Source organism: Crocodylus siamensis, chromosome 11, assembly GCF_052110815.1.
Source record: "Crocodylus siamensis isolate JL-2025a chromosome 11, ASM5211081v1, whole genome shotgun sequence".
NCBI classification, from domain to species: Eukaryota; Metazoa; Chordata; order Crocodylia; family Crocodylidae; genus Crocodylus; species Crocodylus siamensis.
In genome coordinates this window covers 15,144,629-15,168,605 of record NC_143405.1, presented here as the reverse complement: position 1 = coordinate 15,168,605, position 23,977 = coordinate 15,144,629, and the positions used below count along the sequence as shown (strand labels likewise).

The window sequence follows — 23,977 nt, the reverse complement described above, 5'->3', positions numbered from 1 at the left end:
CCACGCTATATTTATTGTGCAGTTCACTTGTGAATGGTGTGAGCATTACTTTGCACATGCAGCCCAGGCTGCATTTATTATACAATTCACCAGTGAATGGTGTGAGCATTACTTTGCACATGCAGCCCAGGCTGCATTTATTGTACAATTCACCAGTGAATGGTGTGAGAACAACTTTGTCTGTCAGCCCAGGCTGCATTTATTGCGTGATTCACTGGTGAATGGTGTGAGAATTCCTTTGCACAAGCAGCCCAAGCTACATGTAGTGTACGATACAGCGGTGAACGTGTGAGAATTCCTTTCTATGTGCGGCCCAGGCTACGTTTATTGCATAATTCACCACTCAGTTGCATGCTGTATGTAACCTGTGGCAGGGGCCTAGGCGATGGCTAGCTTTTGTTCTGCCATGCTGCTGCCAGTGGAACATCAAGCCCATTAAAAAAAAGAGCGGGCTGTTAACACTGGTGGAAGGAAGAGTTTAGAAGGGATCAGGGAGACCAGAACAAGACATGAATTCAATTGGCCCTCTCACTGCTGCCCGACTAGAAATGTTGCTGCTACTGCCAGGCAGTTGGTTTGAAACTTTGGATGGAGCAGGAACCAAAAGAGGGTGCAGCGGTACCAGTGCCTCCTCCCTTTGCCCCCCCCCCCCCCCCCCCCCCCCCCAGCTGGGCACAAGACAGATCCCCTCCACCAGTGGATCTTAAGCTTTTTTAGACTTGTGGCACCCCCAGAGAGACTCACAGGCCCCTCAGAAGTTGCCAGCTCTCCCTTTTCTTTCTCTTTCCTACCACAGGAGACATAATGGAACAGGTTTTCCATGGCAGGGAATTCGGGATGGATAAAATCGCTGCCTTTTATCTTGTGAGTCACATTTGCTCACCTAAGTGTCCTAAGGCTGCCTGGCATCCCACAGCACCCTTGAAAGGATCTCAAGGCACCCCAAGGATTTGTGTCTCCCTGGCTGAGAATCGCTGCCCTACAGGAATGGGCCCCGCTTACCCTCAGCACTAAGGCCCTGCCCCTCTCTCTCCTCCCCCAGCAGCAAAAGAGCCACCTCGGAAACCTGCTTGCTCCACATACTACACCAGCTCTGTCAGCTGGGTGGCTGCTGGTACTAAAAAAAACCAGCTTCTTGCTAGCAGCCAGCTCAATTTCTGACATCACAGGGGATTGCAACATTTCCCCTACCCCCATTCCTCCCAACCAGTCTGCTCCTGCCCAGGACCTCATAAAATGTAGCCTTGATTCCTCACCAATGTCAAGGTGCATTTCCCAGCAGGGCAGGATGTGGGCTTTGAACTCAGTAATGGGACAGGGAGGTTCTTTGCTAGAGGCTCCCAGCTGCAAGCCCGCTTTGCTGCTGGTTTCTCTGTAAGGGGGACCTAGGACTGAAAGCAAGTTGCAGGATAAAACAAGCAGGTGCTGGTGCTGAGTGAAGATGGCTGAAGAAGCCCAAAGCCTGGAGCTCAAGGGGGGGCAGGGGGAACAGCACTGGGTGCAACAGTCCAAACAAGCCTGGGTGTGGAAGGAGCCTCAGCAGTCTGGGCTGGGGAAACTGGGAGCAGAGTTTACCCTGATACAGTTCTGCCAGTGCAAACCTCAGGCACAGACCTGTCTGTCTTCCAATGGCTTAGATGAGCTGGTGCAAACCTACAGAGCCCTAGGGGACTTCAACAGCCAAAGCACTCCTGAGAGCGTGAAAGGAGGACAACGTGCCCCCACCACACCAGAATGAAGCAGCAAAATTGACCCAGAGCTCCCCCTGCCACTGCTGTGAGGAAGGAGAGAGATGAAAGCCTCCTTGCTTCATTTGGGGAGGGGAAGGGGGGAGAGTGAGCAGAAACATGAGCACACCAGGGAAGCAACATGGACCTCCCCCTAGTTTCGCTAACCCACTTGGGTTCTGCTGAGGCTGCCCAGTAGGGTTACTTGTGGCTGAAGTGCTCTCAAAAAAGTTAAGTATGCAGGGGCCATGGATCAGAGTCAATAAGGCTGGTTAGGAAGGCTTCTTTTGCCAGCTCATGGCGGCATTTTGGCTCAGATCAAGTGTAGCCTTGGCCTCTTGCAGGCTAAGATCAAGTGCGGGCATCCAAATCCCAAAACCTTCAGATTCGGGTCTGCACAAAGGATGCCTGCCAATGGATTATCTGAAGTCCCAGGGTGAGAGCCTGGGACAGGATGCTCGCCGGTTGTAGCACTGTACGTGGTGTTTTCAATGACTGAGTTCTGCCTGCTCAATTGATATGGGTTTTGGAACGATTGAGTTCTGCTCACTGGATACAATTTGGCTGATTTGGCCTGGACCACAAAATATATTAATAGGTAAAAAAAATTCATGTCAACAGCCAAGAAGCTAGGCTTTGACCCCCTGCAGCTGTTGGACACATCCCCAAGAGAACCCCCCACTTTCAAGAGAGCGGAGCTGGCTTGGACCCAGAAGGTGGAGGAAGAATGAGAGCGCGCTCCATGCCCTAGCTGTTCTGGGTTGCCAGAGAGCCCTACAGGGAGTTACTACTGGCTGCCCTAAAATAGAAGCAGCCATAGGCCTGCTGTAGGCCACAGCACGAGGCTTGGACACGGCCTCCCTGGCCTGGGCTGGGCTCAGCAAGAACCCAGCCATCTAGCGTGGATGAGGGCACGCACAAACCTAGTGACATATCCACACCACACGCCTGCTACCCTCAGGGAGGGAAGCACTTGCATATGCCCCACCCCTCCACCCACATCAACCCCAGCAATCACTGGGAAGTCACTCTGGGGCTGTCCATGGAGGTTTGCAAGCACGTTGCAGACGGAGGATGCAAGCACTGCCATGCTGGGCACCTCAAGAGAAGCTTCCCTGCTGCATCTCTGGTTTGGCATGTATGAACAAGAGCTGGTGGTAGAGCAGGCTCAGGGTCGCCCTGCACGGACGTATCTGAAATGGCTGTGTAAGCCTCAAGTCTTTTTGCAGAAAAAGTTCCTCCACCCAGCCTGCATCTCTTGGTGGAAGCAGGGGTATGTGGCCTGCTCTATAACCGTTCTGTGTACAAGGCATCCTGTTTTTCCAGTCTGAAATAGCTTTTCTTGGCACACTGAGCTCAGGAATATTTTTGCAGAATCTGCCAGCCTCAGGAGGGGCCGGTAGGCTGCTCAACTCCCCGCCCCCACCACCCTTGTTGCTGGCACATCTCCCCGCCCAAGAATGGGCTTGCACAAACACGAATGTCATCACAGCCTGGGTGGGGTAAAAAGTACACACATAAGACACATCGTGCTGGGAAAACATGCGCGCAAGCACACGCCTTGTGCAGTGGCCTTTCAGCCCTTGCTACCGCAAACTGCACTGGAGGGAAAGGTAGACCCACACAGGGGGGCTGAACCCCAGTGGTTTGCGGTGGCTTGGGGACCTGCTGGTTTGTTCCAGCAGATCTGTTCTTTCAGTCTATTGTCCCAGGCCTGTATGCACTGTCAGGCAAGGAGGGATCTTTGTACTAGGATCCAGTCCCAAGTCTGCCTATGCCATGCTTTGCCCCAGTTTAAAGCTCAGTAAACAGGAAGGAGAGGATGTCCCCTTTTTAGCCAGGATTTTGCTACAAGAGAGAAAAGGCTCCAGGCTCTGAGTCACCCTCTCAAATTGCACCATGGTCAGTGCCACCTGGAAGCTGTTACCATTTGGCAGTCTGTCTAAAACAAGCTAATGATCCAGATACCACAGAATCCACTCTCATACTTAGCACTGACTAACTCTCTCCGTTCTCAGTCACCGCCAGGAGTCCAGGCCATGGCATGGTACATGCGCCGTGAGAATCAGCCTCATTTTCTGTGGACAGTTGCCTTCCGTAGAGAAAGCTGGAGGTGTGCTGGGATGACACGGGCAAAGTTAGCACTGGCCCTGTTTCATTAGTTTACAGCTTCATATTCTAAAGACACTCAGGCCAATGCCTTCAACATGCACTGGAACAAGTCAGAGGCCTATTGCAGTGGCTGACACGTTAATGGTGGCCAGAAGACTGGCCTTGAACCCCAAAAGACTTAGTAAAACTTCTTCGTTCCTTAAATAAGGGACTCTTCCAGACAGGGCATCTGGAAAGTCTGAATTCAGAGCCACTTGAGCTCAAAGCATGAGCTTGCTTTGTTTGAGCGAAAGACCTGTCTGAGCAAAATGGAAACACATCAGTAGGCATGTCTATACAAGACACTTAATGCACAGAAGACTAATTCTATTGTGCATTAGTGCAGTGGACAAGGCCTGTGCTAAAGCACTAATGTGCAGTAGATTTAGCCTAATGCACAGTAGCATCACTAAAAAACAAATCATCTGCGCTAATGCGCAGTAACTCCAATTACAGTGCATTAAGTTAGCACCTGTCATTACAGATAGCAAACTTAATGCACTCTAATTATGGTGCATTAATGAATGTGTAGGTGTATCCAGTGAAGCCCCTCTGGGCTCATCCATGCTTAGTCACGGGTGGGCTTGAGGGATAAATCCAGGACAGCCTCACTGATGAACTTCTAGCTCTGGATTGTGACTGAAGATGTGGCGGGGGACAGGAGGGGTATGGGGTGGGGGGCACTCTAGCCCCTAATGTCAGGGCCCATCACAACAGCTGTGTAGACAAAGCTCTGCATACAATGTAGCTATTGGAGAGAGACAAAAAGAAATGTCAGGGTAACCTTATTTTTCCGGCCCTCTTGTAGCAGTAGTCGTCAGTGTCCATTCCTACCAGTGGCAGCCTCTGCTGCTCGTTGGCCACTAAAACTGTTTTCCACACAGTGCTTCTAAATTAAGCAGACTCACTCTGCACTTCATTGATCCAGTTGACACTCACATGCTGCTAATGACTCAGGATCACGCTGGAGTGAAATATCTCCAGAAGCAGTTAGGTCTCCTCTATCATACTTCATTCCTCCTCTTTCTGACTGAAGACTCTAAGCACCAGACCTTCCAGATGACCTCAACGCAGAGACCGCACAAAGTTGACTTCCTCGGAAAATCTGGCTCTCCGCGTGGGTACGGAACACGGTTGTGCAGGAATCAGATGCGCCATTCGATGGAAAATTCTGTCATCTCAAAATCTGTTGTTTCCGTAACGGAAACAAACCCAAGGGATGTAGAAATTGCCAACAAAACACAGATTTCTGCAAACCTGTGGTGTTGGGTTAGTTACGACTGTTGATGCAACAAAATCAGACCACTGCAACTTTGAAATCTTTATATTTGATATTACATAAAAGAAATGTCAATGCAACTTTTCATTTTGGACCAATTGAAACTTTTTGTCCTGAAAATGTCACGACAGAATGCTTTCATCTTATTAAAATTCTTACTCTTAATCTCCCTTCCTAAATTAAATTTCCTTGAAATTGACCAATTTATGGGGGGAGGGAGAGATTTGGTTTCAACTAAACATTTCCAGTGGAGACATACTCCATTGGAAATTACTGGCCCAACTCTAGTGCTGAGTCCATGAAAAATGTAGTCCTGAGTGTTTATGAAACATGGTCCCAGACGGTGACGATTTTACTTGCTAACTCTGTATGAAGAAATCACACCTCTTGTCTGGGTCACAGAGGTTAATGTGTAATTTGTAAATCCACCATTGGGGTCAAAGGAATCTCTCTGCAATGACCAACCAAGAAATGCAGACATCAAATCTGAGTAACTTTCTGTTCCCTCAGACGTAAACTAGTTCTTCCCAGTTCCAGCCTCATCCCCCTTTTTTCTGTTTCTCACTTGTATCATATCTAAAATTAGTACAGCTGATTGTTTTTCTCAGAAAAAAAATGATCTTGTATTCAATGTTTCCTGTTGAAAACTGATGTTTTCAGTTTCTTCCCCATCTGTCTCTCCCAGCCTCCTTTTCCAGTTGGAAAAAACAAAAGGAGGAGAAAGAGCAAAAGGGAAAACATGAAATACACCCCCCTCATTGTTTTTTTTTTTAAATGACTATTTTTGTTTTTAATTGTAAAACCCAATTATTTTTAGATAAAGCAAAACTTTTTTGCTTAGAATGAAACTGTCCTTTTTCATCCCCAAAATGGAAAAATGTTGCATAGCCTAAAAGCAGAATGTAAGCAGAGGACATGTGTTTTGTACAAATAACAGCTAATTAGCCATCATAATAGCTAATCTCATTGCTCTCCCTCCCTTCTGTTGAAGAAAGTATTTTGTAACAATATCAGCTGCATGGTTGCAAATAAACAGAATTGCAATTCTACTGCAAAGGGCAGAGATGACTGCTCCGACTCCCACTGACTTTAGATCGGGCTTTACACATCATATATCAGGCACCTACAGCACCTACTGCATTGGAAACCTGGTCCATGACAGGGCTCCAAGGAGCTACTGCAATGTAAGATACTGGAACCTAAAGAGCAGTTAATAAATAGACATTGGCTCTTAGAGAGTTTAAAGACAGATTATGGCATCTAGGCCCTCTTTCAGAGGAGCAGTTTTTTCTTGGCCTATGGCTAAGATCAAGTGAAGTATACAAGAGGTCCAATTGCTCTGGGAGAAGCAGGTGCTTTTAAGCTCTTTGCTGGTACAAGGCCAGGGACCATCTCTGACAATGCAAGATTGTTCCCTATTGTCTAGGCTTGATAATTAGCCGGGGGGCTAAACCTATTAGCCTGGTAAAAGACTTTTGCAGCTCCTACTCCCAAAGTTATTCCCCTTAAGGTTTCAAGGCATCAAGCAGTTAAAGTCTAATCCAATGCCCATTAACCTCAATGGAAAGGCATTAACTGTAATAGAGGTCAGATTGGTTTTTTAGCATTGATGTCCCCTGTGCTATATTCTACTGTAATATGGTATCACTCAGGGCAACAGGGAAAATTCACGAGGCACTAGTCAAGTTGCCTCCCCTTGCAGCTCAGCTTAGGCTGAGCAGTAACAGAAGCACAGGGAAGTATTTCCAGACTCGGACAGATCTCACCACAGAAAGTGACCAACTGTCCCAATTTTTCCCAGACTCTCCTGAATTGGTTGGTTCTCAAGGACTCCCTGAAATGGGACTTTTCTCCCAAATTTGGTCCCAGATCAGTGCCAGGCAGTGTCTTACTGTGACTGCTGAGAGTATGAAGCATGACAACAGAGTAAGGAGGGGTGGGCAACCAGGGCACTGAGTTTCCTAGGCCCTATTTCTGGGCTATTTACTTGGCCCATGATTCAAAGCCTACCCTTGGCTATTCACTGTCTTTTTGTTGACTTCAGTGAGCTGTGGATCCAGCCCTTCATTTTAGTTAAAGACAAAGAAAATAAGGATTTTAAATGTTACAGTGTAATAAAGATCCTAATCGTCACAGCTAATTACATGGGGAAACAAATCGCTAAACAAATGTAAGTGCCTCTTATCTGTTGGAGCTGACTGAATTACCCATTGTGAGAATTTTATCCTGAAAATTTGGAAACATTTCTCTGAATAAATTATTTTGTCATAAAGAATCTTATGATTTCAGGCAGCTCTCTCAGGACTCAAAATATCACGGTGATGAGTCTGAGACTGCCCCTGTCTTAGCAAGGGCATTCAGACCACATGCTTATAGTTAGGTAGCTGAAGTCCACCCTGACTTGGCAAAGCACTGAGCCCTAAAACCAGGCTTGAGTCCAGTTGAACATACTTATGAGCTTTCTTAACTCAGAGCCTAAGTTCTTAAAAAGAAATGGTCAAGAGATGTATTGTGACATCCCCCTGCCCTTTGAATTGTCTAGTAAGTTATATAAGTATCATTATTGTCACTGGATCATCAGATCCAGTGTCCATCTCAAGGGTTTCAGCAGCAGCTAGTTGTCCTGGCTTAACCATATCTAGGTAAAGCCAGGTGGGCCTTGTCTCTGCTTGGATCTTACACTCAGCTAGCTAGCTGGTTTAATAATTTGCATACCTTTGTTAGAAGACACAGCTTATGAGGTTTTTTTACAGCCTCTAAAGCACTGAGCCCCTAGTCATCAGGGACATTCTGTAACATAAAAATCATTATATGCATGAGTCCATGCAGGATCATGCTTTTATGTAGTAAATATTTATTTCCCTCCCTCTGACATTATGACTAATCACTGGGGTTTTCTTTTAACTCTAATTGACCATGAGCAGTAATGATGTATGTTCACAGCCACCAAGATCAACAAAGAAATCTTATCAATTAGGCTGAAAAATGTGCAGAGAATTCAAAGAAGGGGACTCATTGTCTCATATATGTCAGGGCTGGTCCCTGGGAGCACCAGGCCTGGCATAAGAGAGGCTTGGAACCACATGGAGAATGCATTACAAATATCCGATGACGATGAACAGTACCAGGGCCACAGGCAGGAATATTGCTGTAGGTGGAGGCTGAGGGTGTCGTCTCACTGGCATAGATGCTGCCTGCACAAATGTGCTGAAGGAAAACAGACCTTGTCCATGCAGGGTGTTCCACGTATATCAGAGACAAGAGCACTGGCAAGTGGTTCCCAGACAGCATGCTAGCTGAGGGGCACCTGAAAGCAGAAGGATGTTTTACGACGCTAGCTTGTCCCATACTTAGCGCATGACTTTGGGCAAGTATCTAGGAGTTGCTGCCGCAGGAGATTTTATCAGCACAGCTGTAGTCAGATTAGTGTAATTATGTCAGTAAAGTTCCCCATGTAGATAAGTCCTGAGATAGCTGAAAAACAGCTTAGCCACTTAGGAGCCCGTGGTACCTGACTACTGTTTCAGCATGTGGCTGCAGCTCTCATGGATCTGGGTCGAGACCCTGGTATATACTCAAACCCCAAATGAAGTCCACAGGACTCCTGGGACTAGAGCACGTGCTCCACGTGAATTGTGCGCTTATGTGTTCTGCTGAATAGTGTGTACCTGAACATGAGTTTTGCTGAGTTAGGTTTTGCTGAGCACAGGTGGGATTCAGTGCTTGGGAGCAGAGTCCAATGGGTTTAATGATGGTTGCCATTTGAGTGAGGATCCCTGTATGGTGATAAGTCTTGTTATTTAGATTTCAGTGAAGCTACAGGAAGGAATGCGGCCAGGTCCTGAGAGACAGTAGTTTTAGCACAGTCAAGGAGTCAAATATGTGTCAGTTGGTAGCCCTAAATGGGGGAGATACAAATACAGGGGGAAGTAACACAAATCCAAGCGACCAAGAGGCAACATGCTTTGGCAGGGTCAAGGGCAGAAAAGGTTCTTTGGGTAAATGTGCTATCTTTTATTAGACCAACTAAATAGTTGGGAAAATTGTTCCTCACAGGCTTTTGGGCCTGTGTGGAGCATTGGTATGGATCACATGAAAGTCTCTTGCGTGGGTGCCCAGTCTCCAAGCCACGCTCAGCAAGCCAGTCCACCCTCCAGGTCTAGAAAGCCAGACGAGGGTGGCTGTGTGGAACACTGTTGCTCTCTGGTGGCCATTGGTGTAACATCTGATCTAGAAGAGATGGGAGCTCACCACTGCAGGAGCTTCTTGCCCTGGCAGTGAGAAGTCAAGGGGCACTGTCTTCCTGAGCCTAGGAGTGCTTTCTCCCTGTCAAAAGAAATCAACCTGTGTTCATACTTCCGGATACCTTGAGTCCCTTTGTGCCCCTGATTCCAGGCACCGCAGCCTCTGGCAGAAATCAGAACGTGCCCAGCAGCTGCTCTAATGTACAGTCGCTTCCTTGAGGGACTCACTCCTGTGTGATCCCAGCCAGTGCAGAGCTCCATGGAGCCCCGTGCTATGGCCCTGCCCATGGCACGTCCTGGTCATCAGGTCTGGCTGGAGGGGAGCATTAGGCTGTTTATGACAACCTGAGGCAGCGCCTGCCCCAAGGGAAGTCTGGCTGGCCTCTGGCAGGCTTTTTATGACCCCCCCGAAGGGCTGGAGCTGGGAACTGGGGCTGTGCTGATGGTCGCAGAGCCCTTCCTTACTCTTTCATCAGCCCCGTCCTTGAGCCATTAGCCCTTGTGACCCTTGTTTCCAGATAGCCAGACCCTGGAGGGCACTGCAGGGAACTGAAGTAGGTTGTTGCCTCGGAAAGCTCATATACATCTGAACTAGTTGGTCTCTAAGGTGTCACACTACCCTGCCATCTGCCTGGCTTTTGCATGGGAAGGTGCTCAGGCACTACAGCAATACACATCAACAAATACATCATCTTTCTTTGATGCCCCCTTGGTTCCAGCAGCTCTCTGGGCATGGAGGGGAGGCCAACACTGATCGTGTCCTGCACCAAAACCCTGCTTTGGCAGACAGATGTGAAGAGACAAGCTCAGAAGAGCATCTTGTTCTTCTTTGGGTTCCACCCACCCACTTGTTAAACACAGAGCAGGGACCTGGTGCTAGCCGCATTCCTCCTCGCATCTGAAAACTAGTCCTGACACTGAGTGTATTGTGAGCAGATGTAAATGCAGCTTCTGTGTCAGTGCCAGGAAAAGCAAACTCGTCCAAGTCTCCTAAGGCCAGAGAGGGTCGAATTCTGCCCTCCCTGAATGGTGCCCAGGTGGGGGTGGTATGCCTTGGGAGGCCTTTCTTAGCCTAAACTGAGTGACACGCTTAGAAGGAGGCCTTTGTCCAGGAATCACCTGGCACAGGCTGCAAGCATCAGTCTGTGTGTGTGGAGAGATCAGGTGATCTCCAGGCTGCATCTCCTGCCCCCTCCCCAGGACTAGGCCCCGCTGCCCTGCTGCCTCTGGCAGAAGCAGCTGTGAGTGGCTGGCATGGATTAATCTCTCTGCAGAGAAGGGCTGGAGGCTGCTGCTGCAGCACCTGGAGACCCCCTGGCAGGCTGAGCGTTCACAACAGACTGCAGCCTCCCCTTTCCAGCATCACAGGGACATCCTGATGCTGCAGCCTCCTCATGGAGAATGTCAGCCTCCCCCCGCACACCCGACTCCCAGGCTGCTTGGCAAGGGGACTGGGCTGCGAGCAGCTGCTTGCTGCCTGCTCTCATTCACATGAGAGCCAGGCTGTGGAGCTAAGCAGGGAATGGTCTTTCTTCTGCTAAGCAGAAACAATCCTGCACCTGTACCCCCGCCCCAAGCAGGATGGGGAATATCACTAGAGTTGGGACCCTAGCCAGGACAAAAAGGGGGAAAAGCAGGTTCTCTACTGCCTTCCATTGTGGTTTTCAACCTATGCCCATCACTCCATCAGTCCTGGCATAGACACTGGGTGGCATCCCCCTTCCCAGGGCTGCATGTCACAAAAGCCCTGCTGCCCATCCTCACCTGCAGTGGGGTGTGACATAACCCTTGGTCCCCCAGGCTTGGGTGATGCAGTGCCTCCTCCTGGTGCCTGCTCCAGCCTCTGCTCTGACACAGCAATGAATTCTGCTTGGCAGGAGTGAGCCTGGCAGAGCCAGGCACAAATGTAGCAGGACCTTAGTGCAGAGGAGGAAAGAGACAGATATGGCACCCTGGCAGTCAGCCCCAGATTACAGACTAACAGCAAAAGCAATGGGTTTGCCTCTCTCCATGGCCTGATAACTAAAGATTTTGTAACGCTTTCAGCACCCTGTGAGTAAAAGAACCCTGCAGCACCCCTGGAAGCAAATTTCATCATGCCCATCCCACCAATGGAGAAACTGAGGCCCAGGGGCAACATGACATACCTGAGGCCCACAGTGAGTCAGTGGCAGAGTCAGACTGTAGTGCAGCAGCCCAGATTCTCAACACCATCTTTCTCTGATCCTCTCAGTCTTTGTCTCAGCAAAACACCTAGGCCATAGAAAATGCTGGTGGGTAATGGGTTCAGTTATGTTGCTCTATTCACTAGTCTAAACTTCTGAGAACAGCATCCAATGTGGGGCTAATGAGTTCAGCAAATTCTCCAGCCCATGCTAACAGCCCTTAGCCCTATGGGAAAGCTGCCTCTGCCAGTTCTGCCCAGGCAGCTTGAGGCTCAGGGTTTGTTTTTTTTTCCAAATAGGTTTGGGAAGATACTAGACTGGTAGTAATTCTCCAGGAGATGACTAGGAGCAAGCTTAACTACTACAGATTGCCTCTCTGACTCCCTCCAGTGGCTGGATCACGCATACCTGAAAGGAGCTCCTGTTCTTGGCTCCAGAGGCACACTCGTTCAACCTCCATTGACCCTGCACCCTTCTCTCCCACATACATACTGCACCATCAGCAAGAGCCAAGTCCCCTCTCTGCACAAATCTGCATATTTCCATATACTCCCTACTACTCAGAGCACCACTCCACCTTGCCAGTTAGTAGGATTAGTGCTAGTATATATTTCTGTGGCAGTGGCACTTAGGGACACCAGTGACAGAACAAACACCTGCTGCATATGGCCCCATTGTGCTGGGTAATATGCAGAGACACAAGTGACAGTGCCTTTCTTAAGAGCTTAAAATCTACAAAGACAACAGAAGTGGAAATGGTCTCAGATGCAGAGAGATGATGTGATTTGCCCAAGTCCACAAAGCAGTCAGCGGCAGAGGCAGCAACAAAGCTCAGCTATCTTGGTTCCTAATCTACTGCCTCGTCCACGAGACCAAGAGAGCACCATAGCAATCACACCACTGGAGCCATTCTTTGTCAGCCCCAGCTAGCTCCATTCTGAGGTTTATAGGAGGTCATCGTCCACTGTACGTGCAGGCTAAGTGGCATCCATTTGCTACTGTATGCATTTCTCTCTTAGGGACAATGTGTGCCTGACACATGGCACTGAGCATATGGTTTCTTGTATGAATGGGACTGCTTCATGGGGGATGGAGCAGTGGGTGAGAAAATACGAGGTCCCAGTTCTTTGACTTGGACAAAAAGTTCTCAAGGGGCGGCTTCCCCTTTCAGTGCGGTTAGGGACTTCTGGGGCAGTGGAAAATATAGCTACAGGCACCAAGCACCTAAAAAGATACAAATAAAAACAAGGAGCCATTTGAAAATGCTGGAGGGAACTTAAAACCCAGGGGACATCCCTTCTTTCCCCTTCCTTAATGTGGCAGCTATTAACTTCACGCATCTCCATGCAGGTATGTAGGCCAGAATCAGGTTCCCTCACTGCTATGTGCACTGATTATTCAGGCCAGCTGCAGGTCTTTGAGTTCCCCCGTGAAATCATCTGTAGACACGCAGGAGAGGGATACCATTATCCCATCACTTCCATCTCTCCCCACTTGTCCCTCAAACTCACTGATCTATTAGGCACTGTGAACAGACACCCATCAGAGCTGCAACGCACGCCTGTCCAGGTCAGCCTCTGTCCTACTTGAGCTCAGCAGAGGGCCTACAGAGGCACGTATTTACCACCCCCACAGGGCTGGTCAAAATTTTTTTGAGGGGACAGTTCCTTTGGTGGGGTAAAAATCAACCTTTAGCAACAACATCTGGATTTTGTTGACATGTGGACAGGAAATCATCCCCTCAATTGGTTTGGACTTTGCATGTAGCAAAGCATAGTGTGCTAGCATCTTGCTAAGATTTTCATTATATTACTATTGGTGTCAAAATGACAAGGTCACAATGAAATGCACCAACCAGGCGTTTTTGCCCTCTGAGCACCACTCCCATTAAGATTTCCATTTCACAGCCAAAATACTGCATGTCAACTTTTTGGTCCCTTTTCGAAAGGCTGGATTTTCCCAGGGATCAGTGCTTCTAGTTGCTGATCAGCTCTTGTCCCTCCACAGAGGGATGATGCTCACCCCAGGGGTCACCAGTTCCCACAGTGCTGAAACATTTGAGTGTGGAAAGCTATTCCCCATAATTCCAGACTGTGGTTATTACAAGTTACCCAACACAGCAATGATAGAGATGCCCCCACAACTACCCAACTTGGCTATAAGGGGCCAGAGGAGCTTGGCTGATTTTTACCAGTTTAGGACTTCATCCCAAGTTGCCAAGGTCTTCCTAAGTAGTCCCAGTTATACTGTGGATGACTGTATTTCTAGCATGTCAGAAGTAGAGAGTTCAACTGATTTTTGGTAAGCTCAGAATCCCATAGCTTAAGCGGCACATCATCAGGCTGAACCTGTACTGGAAGACTTAACAGAATGGTCCGATTTCATTTTGGTGGCTGACTCCATCCCCCAGCCACATGATAAATATGCAGGTGACAAGGCTGGTGTGTATAGGAAGAGGTGATACAGGGTGTATCTACACGTGTGATTACCCCAACAAAATAAACTCTGGCTCAGTTCATGCCTGGCTGCAGCATTTACATGTGCACCCAGGATCATAGCAATTCGAGCCAGGAAGGAGCAGCCCCAGGCTGGCAAAGGGCCTGGGAGGTCTGCCCCCAGGCCAGCCTCTGGGTGGTGGGATCAGGCAGTGGAGGGGCTGGCTGGGACATGGGGGAGCTACAGTGTGGGGCTAGTGGGCAGGAAGCCTCCTCACTGCAGCACCCCTGTGCCCCAGGCAGCTCCGATCACTGTCTACACATGTGTTGAGGGAGCATAAATTACTGCTGCAAAAGTCCCCAGCACTGAAATTACTTGTCCAGGACAGTAATATCTTAGAGTGGAGTTAATTAATTTACTATGCCCCAATATGGGCATGTGTACATGGTTATGCTTTACTGCGGAGCCAATTACTCAACTGCAGTAAAGCACACACGTAGATGAACCCACTGTGCACACGGCTGCACCAGCATCTGCTCACTACTGCCCAACTGAGCTACAAGCAAAGTCTACCTGGGAGTCTGGAGGCCAGGTCTTGCTGTTCTCATCCTGGCAAATCTGTCACTGAATTAACTGGGGACTTTTGTATGAGCAGAACTACATGGTCTGTTTTTTATTCCCTGTCTAGCCAGCAAGAAAGGTGAGGTGGTTTGCAACGTGCCCAACTGTCGCCATGTTAAGTTTCACAGTAGTTAGTATTTTCCTCCAGTGCCGATCTCTTGGCATCAGGTGATCACAGGAAAATCTTAGTACTTCCAAGTACATTTCTAGCACTTCTTTTTAGGATAGGAGAGTGACCACCTGAGCCCAAATCAAATAAATCAGATCTCCTCATTTATACTGAAAAGGCATTTCAGGATTTTTAAGACCAATCTAAGCTTTTGGAATCAGATACAAGATATCTGAATGCTTGGGATCAGCAATGGTGTGACTGCAAACCCCAGCCTGAGAACCTGCAACCTCGACATACCCAGAGAAGCCCAAAGCTGAAAGAACAATGTCTGTTTCCCATTGATGTATCCAGAGAACTTACTGTTTGTCTTCCCCCTCTAGGTTTGGCTTAATTTGTTTGATCTTTTGCTTTCCTGACAACTGAATTTCATCCAACTCCCTTGAATTTCCTGCCCCAGAAAAGTATACTTATTCCTTGACTCCAAATACATCTCATCCTGCAGACAGAGCAAAAACAAGCAACTGGACTGACTGCTGGTCTGAAGGGATGGCTCCAACTTCAGAAACTTTTATGAAGCCTGATTGCCACTGGCAGCACCATCTGAAAAGCAGGTTCTGCAAGGAATTTCATCCCAACTACCAGCATAATACCATTGCCATATCTAGGGGCTGCAAATGAGATCACATCCCCACTCTGCTAGTTGCTGTACAAACACACAGAGTTAAAGCCGATCTCTGTTCCCGTGGATTTATAATCCCAACAGTCTACGCATAAAAAGAGAAAGAGGCATAAAAAAAGGGAAGCGACTTACCTACAATCGCAGAGCAAGTAGGTTGCCACAGGCATAGATCCCAGGTCTCCTCATTCCCTGTACAGCTCTTTATTTGCTATGGAGTTCATATATCTAAATCCAAGGACCAGACCCCGTGGGAAGAGCTCTTTGGATTGATTCACCCTGTAGATCTTTCCCAGGCATAGACAACTGGTAGGGAGTGCACGGGGGTGCATTTGCCCCCCCTGACAGGGCCAATGCCCCCCCGATGGCCAACACTAATGCTGTCAGTAGGGCTGGTGTCCCCAACAGGGCTGGTGGTTTCTGTGGGTGCCCTCCCAGATTCAGGACACACCAGTCACTCATGTTCCCAGGTCAGTCGCCTCATTCCCCTTTCCCTGTTCTTACCTAAGGATAAGCAAGAGCTTCCTGCCCTGCTCTATTTTGGACAAGGACTACCTCTGCAGGGCCTCCTCTTTGTGGCGTGGGAGGCCATCCTCCCTTGCTAAACTATATCCTCATTAGTCTTGCTGGTTTTTTTTCCCTTGATGCTCTTGTTTTCTCAGAAAGAAAAGCTAATTGCATCTCCAGGATGCAACCCCGAGCAAAGTCCAAGACGCCCTTTAAAAAGGCCCTGGCTTCTGGTACAAACCCCTAGGCCTGCAGATCCCTAATGTATCCACGTTCCCGGGTTTTAACGCCACGAGCTGAGCTCTTTGCCGAACAAGTAAATACACAGGTAGGGGAACAGGGCCCAGCTTAAAAATGCCATGGCCTGATTGGACTGAACTGGGCTTATTTCGTGTAGAGAAGAGAAGACTGAAGGGGGGATTTAACTGCAGCCTTCAGCTCCCTGAAAGGAACTCAACCGTTTTCAGTGGGGGCAGAACAAGAAGCAGTGGTCTCAAGTTGTGGCAGGGGAGGTTTCGGCTGGCTATTAGGAAAAATGTTATCACGAGGAGGGTAGTCAAACACTGGCACAGGTTATTACCCAGAGAGGTGGTGGACTCTCCACCCTTGGGGGTTTTTAAGACCTGGCTAGACAAAACTTTGGCTGGGATGATCTAGCTGGGGCAGGTCCTGCTCTGAGCAGGGCTTGGGCTAGAGGACTTGCTCAGGTCCTTTCCAGCCAGCACCGCACCTAGACTCCGAACTGTTACTACCCGCCCCCCCTTGAGATAATAATAACCACAATTTGCACCATTTCGGGGACCCCGTTCGCCCATGCCTGTGTCCGGCCCTGCGTCCACCTCGTTTTCTGTGATGCCCGGAGCGGCTAGCTGAAGCCGAAACGCATAACGGAGCAGCGCTCCCTTCTCTATCACCCCAGCGAAGAAGGACGTGGCCCCCGGTCCGCACCCCACCCCGACCTGCCCGCGGTAGCCCGCCAGGGGCGGGCTGGGACGCGCTGGTGCCGGCGGCCCCTTCCCCGGGCACAGCCTGCCCCGCCCTCCCCGCGGCTCGGGGATGCTCCCGCCCCCCGGCCGTGGTGCAGCCAGCCACGGATGCACCAGCCGGGCCAGGCGATTGGTTTGCAAGCCGTGACGTCCCTTAGCATCATCCCCTCCCCATCCCCCTCCCTCCTGCTCGGAGCAGCAGCAGCCGCCCGCCCGCCCCTCCCTCCGGTCCCCCCGCTTTGCAGGCGCCGAGCCGCAGGGCCGGGCTCGTCTCTCGCGCACCCCGGCGGGCGGGTCAGGGGCCGGGCGAGCCCCAGGGCACCAGCTGCCCCTCGGAAGGCAGCGGCGCATCATGGCTCCCATCGGGCTCAAGGCGGTGGTCGGAGAAAGTAAGATGCTTGGTTGGGGGGGGTGCCCCCCCCCGCCTGCACAGCTGGGGGTGGGGGCACTGGCCAACATCTGGATCTTCGTTGCTGGCGGGGATGGAAAGGGGGAGGGGGGTGTTGCAGATGCGCCATCCGGACCCCATCCGGAGGGAGGGGAGAGCTGGAGACATCCGCGGGAAGGGGGCGGGGGTGATGTCCCGGCTGGGGGGGCTGTTCTGCAGTGCTGGGGGCGGGGGTGGACCAGGTTGGGGGTGCATCCGTCCCCTCCCTGCGCTGGCACACGCACAGACCTGGCTCCTAATCCCCCTCCTGCAGTGTCAGTGCAAAGCCTGCCTCCCCGAGCAAATCCTGCCCTGCGAGCAGCGCGCGGCTCTGCCCATCCGTGCAGGCGGGGAGGGGGGCACCCTTTAATCTGCCTGAAGAAATGATTAAAATAAAGGCTGACGGTTCCCTGAGCGGCAGGCCGAGCAGCCGCGGCCCCTGCCATAGGCCTTTGTGCCAAGGCTCTCATGTACGTGGGTGAGGGGGGAATGGTTTCTTATGCATGAATTCAAGGTGCTGTTTTAGGCTCCAAGTTGCTAATCGCCTACAGATTTAGGGGGGAACCCTCCCCTCCGTGGCTTGTTCTGGTTGCATCTAGATCGGGGGCTCTTGTAGCCGCCAGCGGTAACGGAGGCGGGAAAGGCTCCTGCCTCCATTGCCCTGAGAAGACTGCATCAAGAAACTTTTATGCCTGATTAATAACAAAAATGCTCTAGATCCGTGGCAACTTTCACCGCCTCCTGCCCCAGCTGTGGGTCTCTTCCATTCCTGCCTCCTCTCTCAGCACCACTTGGCCCTGCCTTGGGTTTTTTGTTCTAATGGAAACGGCACCAAATCGACCAGGAAAAATATATATTGTTTCATCTTTTTTTTTATCATCTGCTTATCCAGTGGGGTGGGGAGATGCAATCACTCTGGAGACCGCGCCAGTGCCACTATAGCTTTATGCTTAAGAAGGCAGGGTGTTATTTAACAAACCTCCACGCCACAGCATTGGCTCAGTCTGCAGCTGGTGTGGCTGAAGCAAGGTGGTGTGACCGCTGGTGGAGTGATCCCATTAGATTTATGCCCTGCTTTGTTCCAAGAAATCACCTGCCCAGAGAGCTAATAGACAGCTCTGCACCACTCTGGCTCTATTTTTATTTTCCCAAATCCATCGCTCAGCTGCAGCTCTGTCAGGTCAGATGCTGCATTGGAAGACATTTGGAATTGAGTCAGTAAAGGAGGAAACAGCCACAACAAGAAAAATCCTTTCTGTTGCAGGAATCTCCTGGGGGGGAGCAAAATTTTAAGTGTTTTGCTGCATTTGATCTGCTTGCATCAAATAGGTCCCCTTTCATTCACTTGCATGTGACAAGTATGTTATGAAACTGGTAGGATGCTCTGTGCATTCCTGCTGTCTTTACCCCGACATTGCCCGAAACGCAAAAGGTCTGATTCCATACTCTTTTCCCAGGCACAACTCAAACAGAAAAAATGTCAGGATCTAAATATATTCCATGTGTCTGCTCCTCAAAAACCACCAGTTAGAACTAGAACCTAGCTAGATTGGATTTTTGTACGTGTCCTTGATTTTTCCTTCGTTTTCTTTTTTTCACTTTAATACCAAAATGGGCAATCACAATTGTCTACACACACTCTCTCTCTCTTTCTCTCTCCCCGCTGGGTATCTAGAATACCAGGGCCAGATTTTCTCCCTGTGCAGGGAATGTGCTGCAATAGGACGTAGGAAACTTGGACCTGGCCCCTACAAGAGTTTTGATGTGGTTGACCCCACTGACTTCAGCAGGGCTCAGGATTTTACCTCTATAGAGAGAGCTGTCATTGTCAGATCAGGGCCTTGGTGAGTTTGATCTCCTAGGGGTTTTGTGCGATGGTCAGGAAGTTGGAACAGGTCCTCTGATCTGAGAACCAATAAGTCTGAGGGTCCTGTGCCTTTTTAGTCCTCTTATTAATATGGTCCCTGAAGGAGCCAGGCTCCCTTGGTTGTCCTTGCTGCCACAGCCCCCTTTCCCACCCTCCCAGAGCTTCACTGTGCAAGATACTCTTCCCCTAGTCAGAATTATCTCAGGCCAGGTTGCCTTATGGGTTTTTTTGCAGGGAGAGGGTACTGGTGATGAGTCCATGAAGAACAGCTGACCTGGTCAACAGTGCTATATCGTCTGGCCCAGCCCTTGATACTCTATGCATACTATCTTTGAAGGGATTTCCTCTGCTAGGAGGAAGAAAGGATGCTGCTGTGTTGCCATGGCTCCCTCTTCTCCATGGTTCCACCTCTCAGAGAGATGCACTGAGCCTGGCTCCCTTCCAGCCTGTGATCATTTTATAGATTTGCTTCTGTATTCACAGCCAACTGGTGTCATAACAATTCATATATCTGAGGCCATTAATGTGTTGTAAGTTGCAAGGTAGGATGCTGCAGGTGTCATAGCAATGCCCTCAAGAAAGCAAAACCCCATCCGCAGAGGGAAAAGCACGCACCTTGCCAGTACCATCCCAAGAAGCACCATGGCTGGATTCCAGTCTGGTGTGCATTCGGGCCCGTTACCCAAGGTATTGGAGTAATGACCTGATCAAATCATTTAGGGCCAGCGTTTCAAATGACCCAGGCCAGAATTTGCAAGCCAGCTCCTGACCTATTTTAACATTGAAATAAAGACTGAGTTTTTCCAAAGCTCTGGTGGCAATACCAGTGGCCACAATTTTTTCAAACTAACCACTTGAAGATCTGGCCAACTTAAATCTGTTGCCTCGCTGGAAGGTCTGGCCCAAACATGAGGGCTAAACAGTACAGATAAATCTGGCCTTTAGTGTTCAGATCCCACGACGGTCCCGATCTAAATGTATCCCAGTGGGTCCTCTCCCATCCCTATTCATTCAAGAGTTAAGCTCTGGCATAAGTGACTTCAGAACTGCCAGTCAACTCAGCTTTCATGCACACTTGTGCCAATCCTAGTGGCTTCAGCAGGGCTTGCCCAACTCCAACTGGAAATGGGAGCTGGCTGGCAGTGCCTGCCGCTCTGCACTTCCCAGCTAGGGACATGGAGCCTGCACTCGGGTTTCCTAAGAACTTTCCATCCTGAGTCTACACGAACCCCGCTGTCCCAGGAACTTGCCTCCTGTAAGAGGGGGTGGCAGCATTTGCCTCTTCAGATGCATTTTCCAAACCCAAGAAAGAAGCATAACCAGGAGAATAAGAGGCTTTTTGTTTCATGTTTGTACAGCACAACAGCCCCTGGGCTCTAAGCTGATACCGGTATTGCCTACTGCAACAATCAGAATATATATGTATACATATATACACCACATGAGCAGATTCAGCAGCTGCTACCCAAACTTCTCCAGTCAGGGCTAATTCTGTTAACCAAATCAGTAAGTCCAAGGTCTCAGAGGAGTCCAGGGCCCTCAACTCCAAAAGGCAGAGGAGCCATCCTCCTGTTATACTCGTGCTTCTCAGCATTTCACCCCATCTTGACCTCCCAGAAAGATCCCCAGAACCTTCCTGTGTGCCGGGCCCGGCAGGCACTCACATGATGCATGGTTAGGCACCAGCTTGCATGATGCTCCTTGCCTGATGACTGTAACTCCTAGCACAGAGATGGGCAATTATTTTGGGCAGAGGGCCGCTTACTGAGTTTTGACAAGCCAGCGAGGGCTGCATGACAAGCAGCCAGAGGCAGATAAGTATTTATTTTCTAAAATTTTTAGGGGCCCCGTGGGCCAGATAAAATGGCCTGGTGGGCCACATTTTGCCCACCCCTGTTCTAGCAGCTTCCGTGTTTAAAGGGCTAGGACCCTGTGGCATGGTAGATCAGCACTCTGGTTCAGTCACTGCTGACAATGGTTGTGTCTTGGGCTCAGTACTGCTCTGCCTTACCTGTGCACTTCATTTAGCACCCATGCAGGCCAGGTATAAAGGCAACACAGTGTGCAAGGTGGGTAGAGAGGCCCACTGACTGTAACTCTGGGAGAGCTGCACAGTGCACAGCCTGTGGCACAGAAACACGTGTGTGTGTTTATACCAAGGCCAATTCCACTCTAGTGCCGCTGTGTATATAGGTGAAGGATGGCAAATCCCTTAGGAAATGTTTTAAAAATATTCCAATGCAACCTGGGTATTTGTCCCCAGGACACAATGCTTGAGCTTTGTAAACATTTTTGAGTCCTGTAACTACAAAATCATTGGCAGGGGTGGCTCCCCGCCCCACATCCCCATTTAATTTGAGAGTAAGACATTAACAAGGGGATTTATGTACCTAACCTGCACCTCACCCTTGTGGCTACCCCATCCCATCTTGGAGAGCCAGTGCTGCTCAGAATGACCGGACTATTGTTATTCTGACTCAGGGTGGTTTTAAATCCCAACTTGCCAGCTGGAGCTGACTGCTCATCTAGGCAGCACATCAAAGGTGTGATTGTAGCATGGGCAAACATAAGCTTGGTGGCATGGGGAATGACAGCAAGGAAGATGTGGCAGTACAGGCATTAGCCCATGTGAACAACCAGCATACACCCCCCAGGTCCCGCAGGGTTTGAACTCTTGGTAGCACGAAGGGGTCCTCACTGCTGTGGTTCCCCATGCTATCTAGATTAAACCAACCCATGCACCAGTTGCACCTTCATTTTGCTATGTAGACCCACCCTAAAAAAGCTTAAACCCAGAGTCCAGAGCTTAAACCAAGAGCCCAGAGCTTAAACTCCTCTAGTCTGTGCCTTCGCCCACTGGGATGAATTCACAGCTTGCTGCTCTGCTGATTTTTGTGAAGGCCTTGGACACTGCAATGACTTCTTTAAGGGTCTGCATGTTAACAGTGCTGGCAAGTGGTATACTAAACCATGCACTCAGAAAACGTAGATGTGGGGGGTTTGTTCTTCCTTTTCTCTTTCTCCGATTTGTATTTTGTTTTCAGTGATTCCCCCCTTCTTTAAAAAGCTTTCTTATTGCACAGAAATAGAGTTTCAACCAACTTAAGGGACTAAGGTACCTTTCTAATTAAAGAAAGGACAGATCAGTACCCAAATCTACTGGACTGGATCAGAAATCTACCCAGATACATGCAGCCACATCACCAATATATACTATTTCCTGATTTAATTTTTTGGTGTAATGCCTGGCTCTATTGATCACCATTCGTGGCTTTCAGGTGACAACCACAAAAAGACATATGCAAGACATTCAGGAACTAACAGCAGTGAGAGAAACTTGACTTTTGCACTTCAGGACTCTTATATACTATAACATACCCTATCCTTGGATTACTGTTTTCCTGGATGCACACCCTGGCACACTCTTTCTTTAGGGACTGCTAAACAACTGGATAAAAAAGTTTCTACAGTCCTACAAATAAGCAAAGGCACTGTGTCACGATCATCTCGAGCAAATCCCGGGACGTCATTCTCCCCTTGTACTTGGCCTTGGTGAGGCCGCAGCTGGAGTACTGCGTCCAGTTTTGGGCTCCACAATTCAAAAAGGATGTGGAGAAGCTTGAGAGAGTCCAGAGGAGAGCCACGCGCATGATCAGAGGTCAGGAAAACAGATCTTACGATGACAGGCTGAGAGCCATGGGACTCTTTAGCCTGGAAAAGCGCAGGCTCAGGGGTGATCTGATGGCCACCTATAAGTTTATCAGGGGTGACCACCAGGATCTGGGGGAACGTCTGTTCACCAGAGCACCCCAAGGGATGACGAGGTCGAATGGTCACAAACTCCTGCAAGACCGTTTCAGGCTGGACATAAGGAAGAATTTCTTTACTGTCCGAGCCCCCAAGGTCTGGAACAGTCTGCCAGCGGAGGTGGTTCAAGCACCTACATTGAATACCTTCAAGAGTAAATTGGATGCTTATCTTGCTGGGATCCTATGACCCCAGCTGACTTCCTGCCCTTTGGGCAGGGGGCTGGACTTGATGATCTCCCGAGGTCCCTTTCAGCCCTAATGTCTATGAAATCTATGAAAATCCCCAACTCAGCTCCATTCAGTCATAGTTTGGGCGAGCGTATATGTAGAATGAAGGGGTAAGGGGACCACGGAGCCTTCGTAAATGAGAGCTGAACCCTGTTAAAATAAGGCACTAATTATATCAAATCAGCTCCATTCTTTGCTAGCTTCTGTAATCACATCCACCTCTGCAAGAACTCATGCCATGATGTGTCACAATAGTTGTGCTGAGTGAAGGGTTTGGATAAACTAGCATGTTTTCTCCATTTTGCACAGCTGCACTGACCGCCTTATAGAGTCGCAGCTGAGACAGTGTTGGTTGCAAACTTTGTGCATTTGTCTGAGACTCTTTCTAATACTTTAGCGTCTTAGACACTACAAGGGGAAAATAGGGCTGGAGGCAGTAGGTTTCTTTCAAGGTTTTAATTTGACATTTCATTCTGATCGACAAGAGGGACTTTGTAGGAGTTCAAAGTTCAATTGCTATTGACTTTTTTGTTTTTTAAAGCTTGAAAAGAGCAAGAGAACTCTGTGCCTCTAACACCAGAAAGCACTACATGCCTCCCTTGAATACTGGCACATCCGCAACATTTTCCTGGGGTTTGACACTTAGGCATAAATATGCATGTCCTGTTTCAGACCAGTGTAAATGAAAGCAAGAGGGTTTGGTTGTGAGTTACAGCAACTGAGCCTTAAGGACAGGTTGCTT

General features: G+C 49.2%; 2 protein-coding genes across 5 annotated transcripts in view; one reads left to right on the top strand and one right to left on the bottom strand.

The window, feature by feature from the left end:
* Positions 1-16,863, bottom strand: part of NIBAN2 (niban apoptosis regulator 2) — a 114,944-nt gene extending 98,081 nt beyond the window's left edge. The window contains exons 1-2 of the mRNA XM_090021399.1: positions 15,547-16,863; positions 11,549-11,654 (exon numbers count right to left, since the gene is read on the bottom strand). Coding sequence (XP_089877525.1) covers positions 11,549-11,615 — 67 coding nt within the window. The 5' untranslated portion in view covers positions 11,616-11,654; positions 15,547-16,863. The remainder of the gene's footprint in view (positions 1-11,548; positions 11,655-15,546) is intronic.
* A 223-nt stretch (positions 16,864-17,086) lies between these two features.
* STXBP1 (syntaxin binding protein 1) overlaps positions 17,087-23,977 on the top strand; it is a 69,936-nt gene continuing 63,045 nt past the window's right edge. For all 4 annotated transcript variants that reach the window (XM_090021299.1, XM_090021297.1, XM_090021298.1 and 1 more), the window contains exon 1: positions 17,087-17,293. In XM_090021299.1, coding sequence (XP_089877425.1) covers positions 17,257-17,293 — 37 coding nt within the window. In that variant the 5' untranslated portion in view covers positions 17,087-17,256. The remainder of the gene's footprint in view (positions 17,294-23,977) is intronic.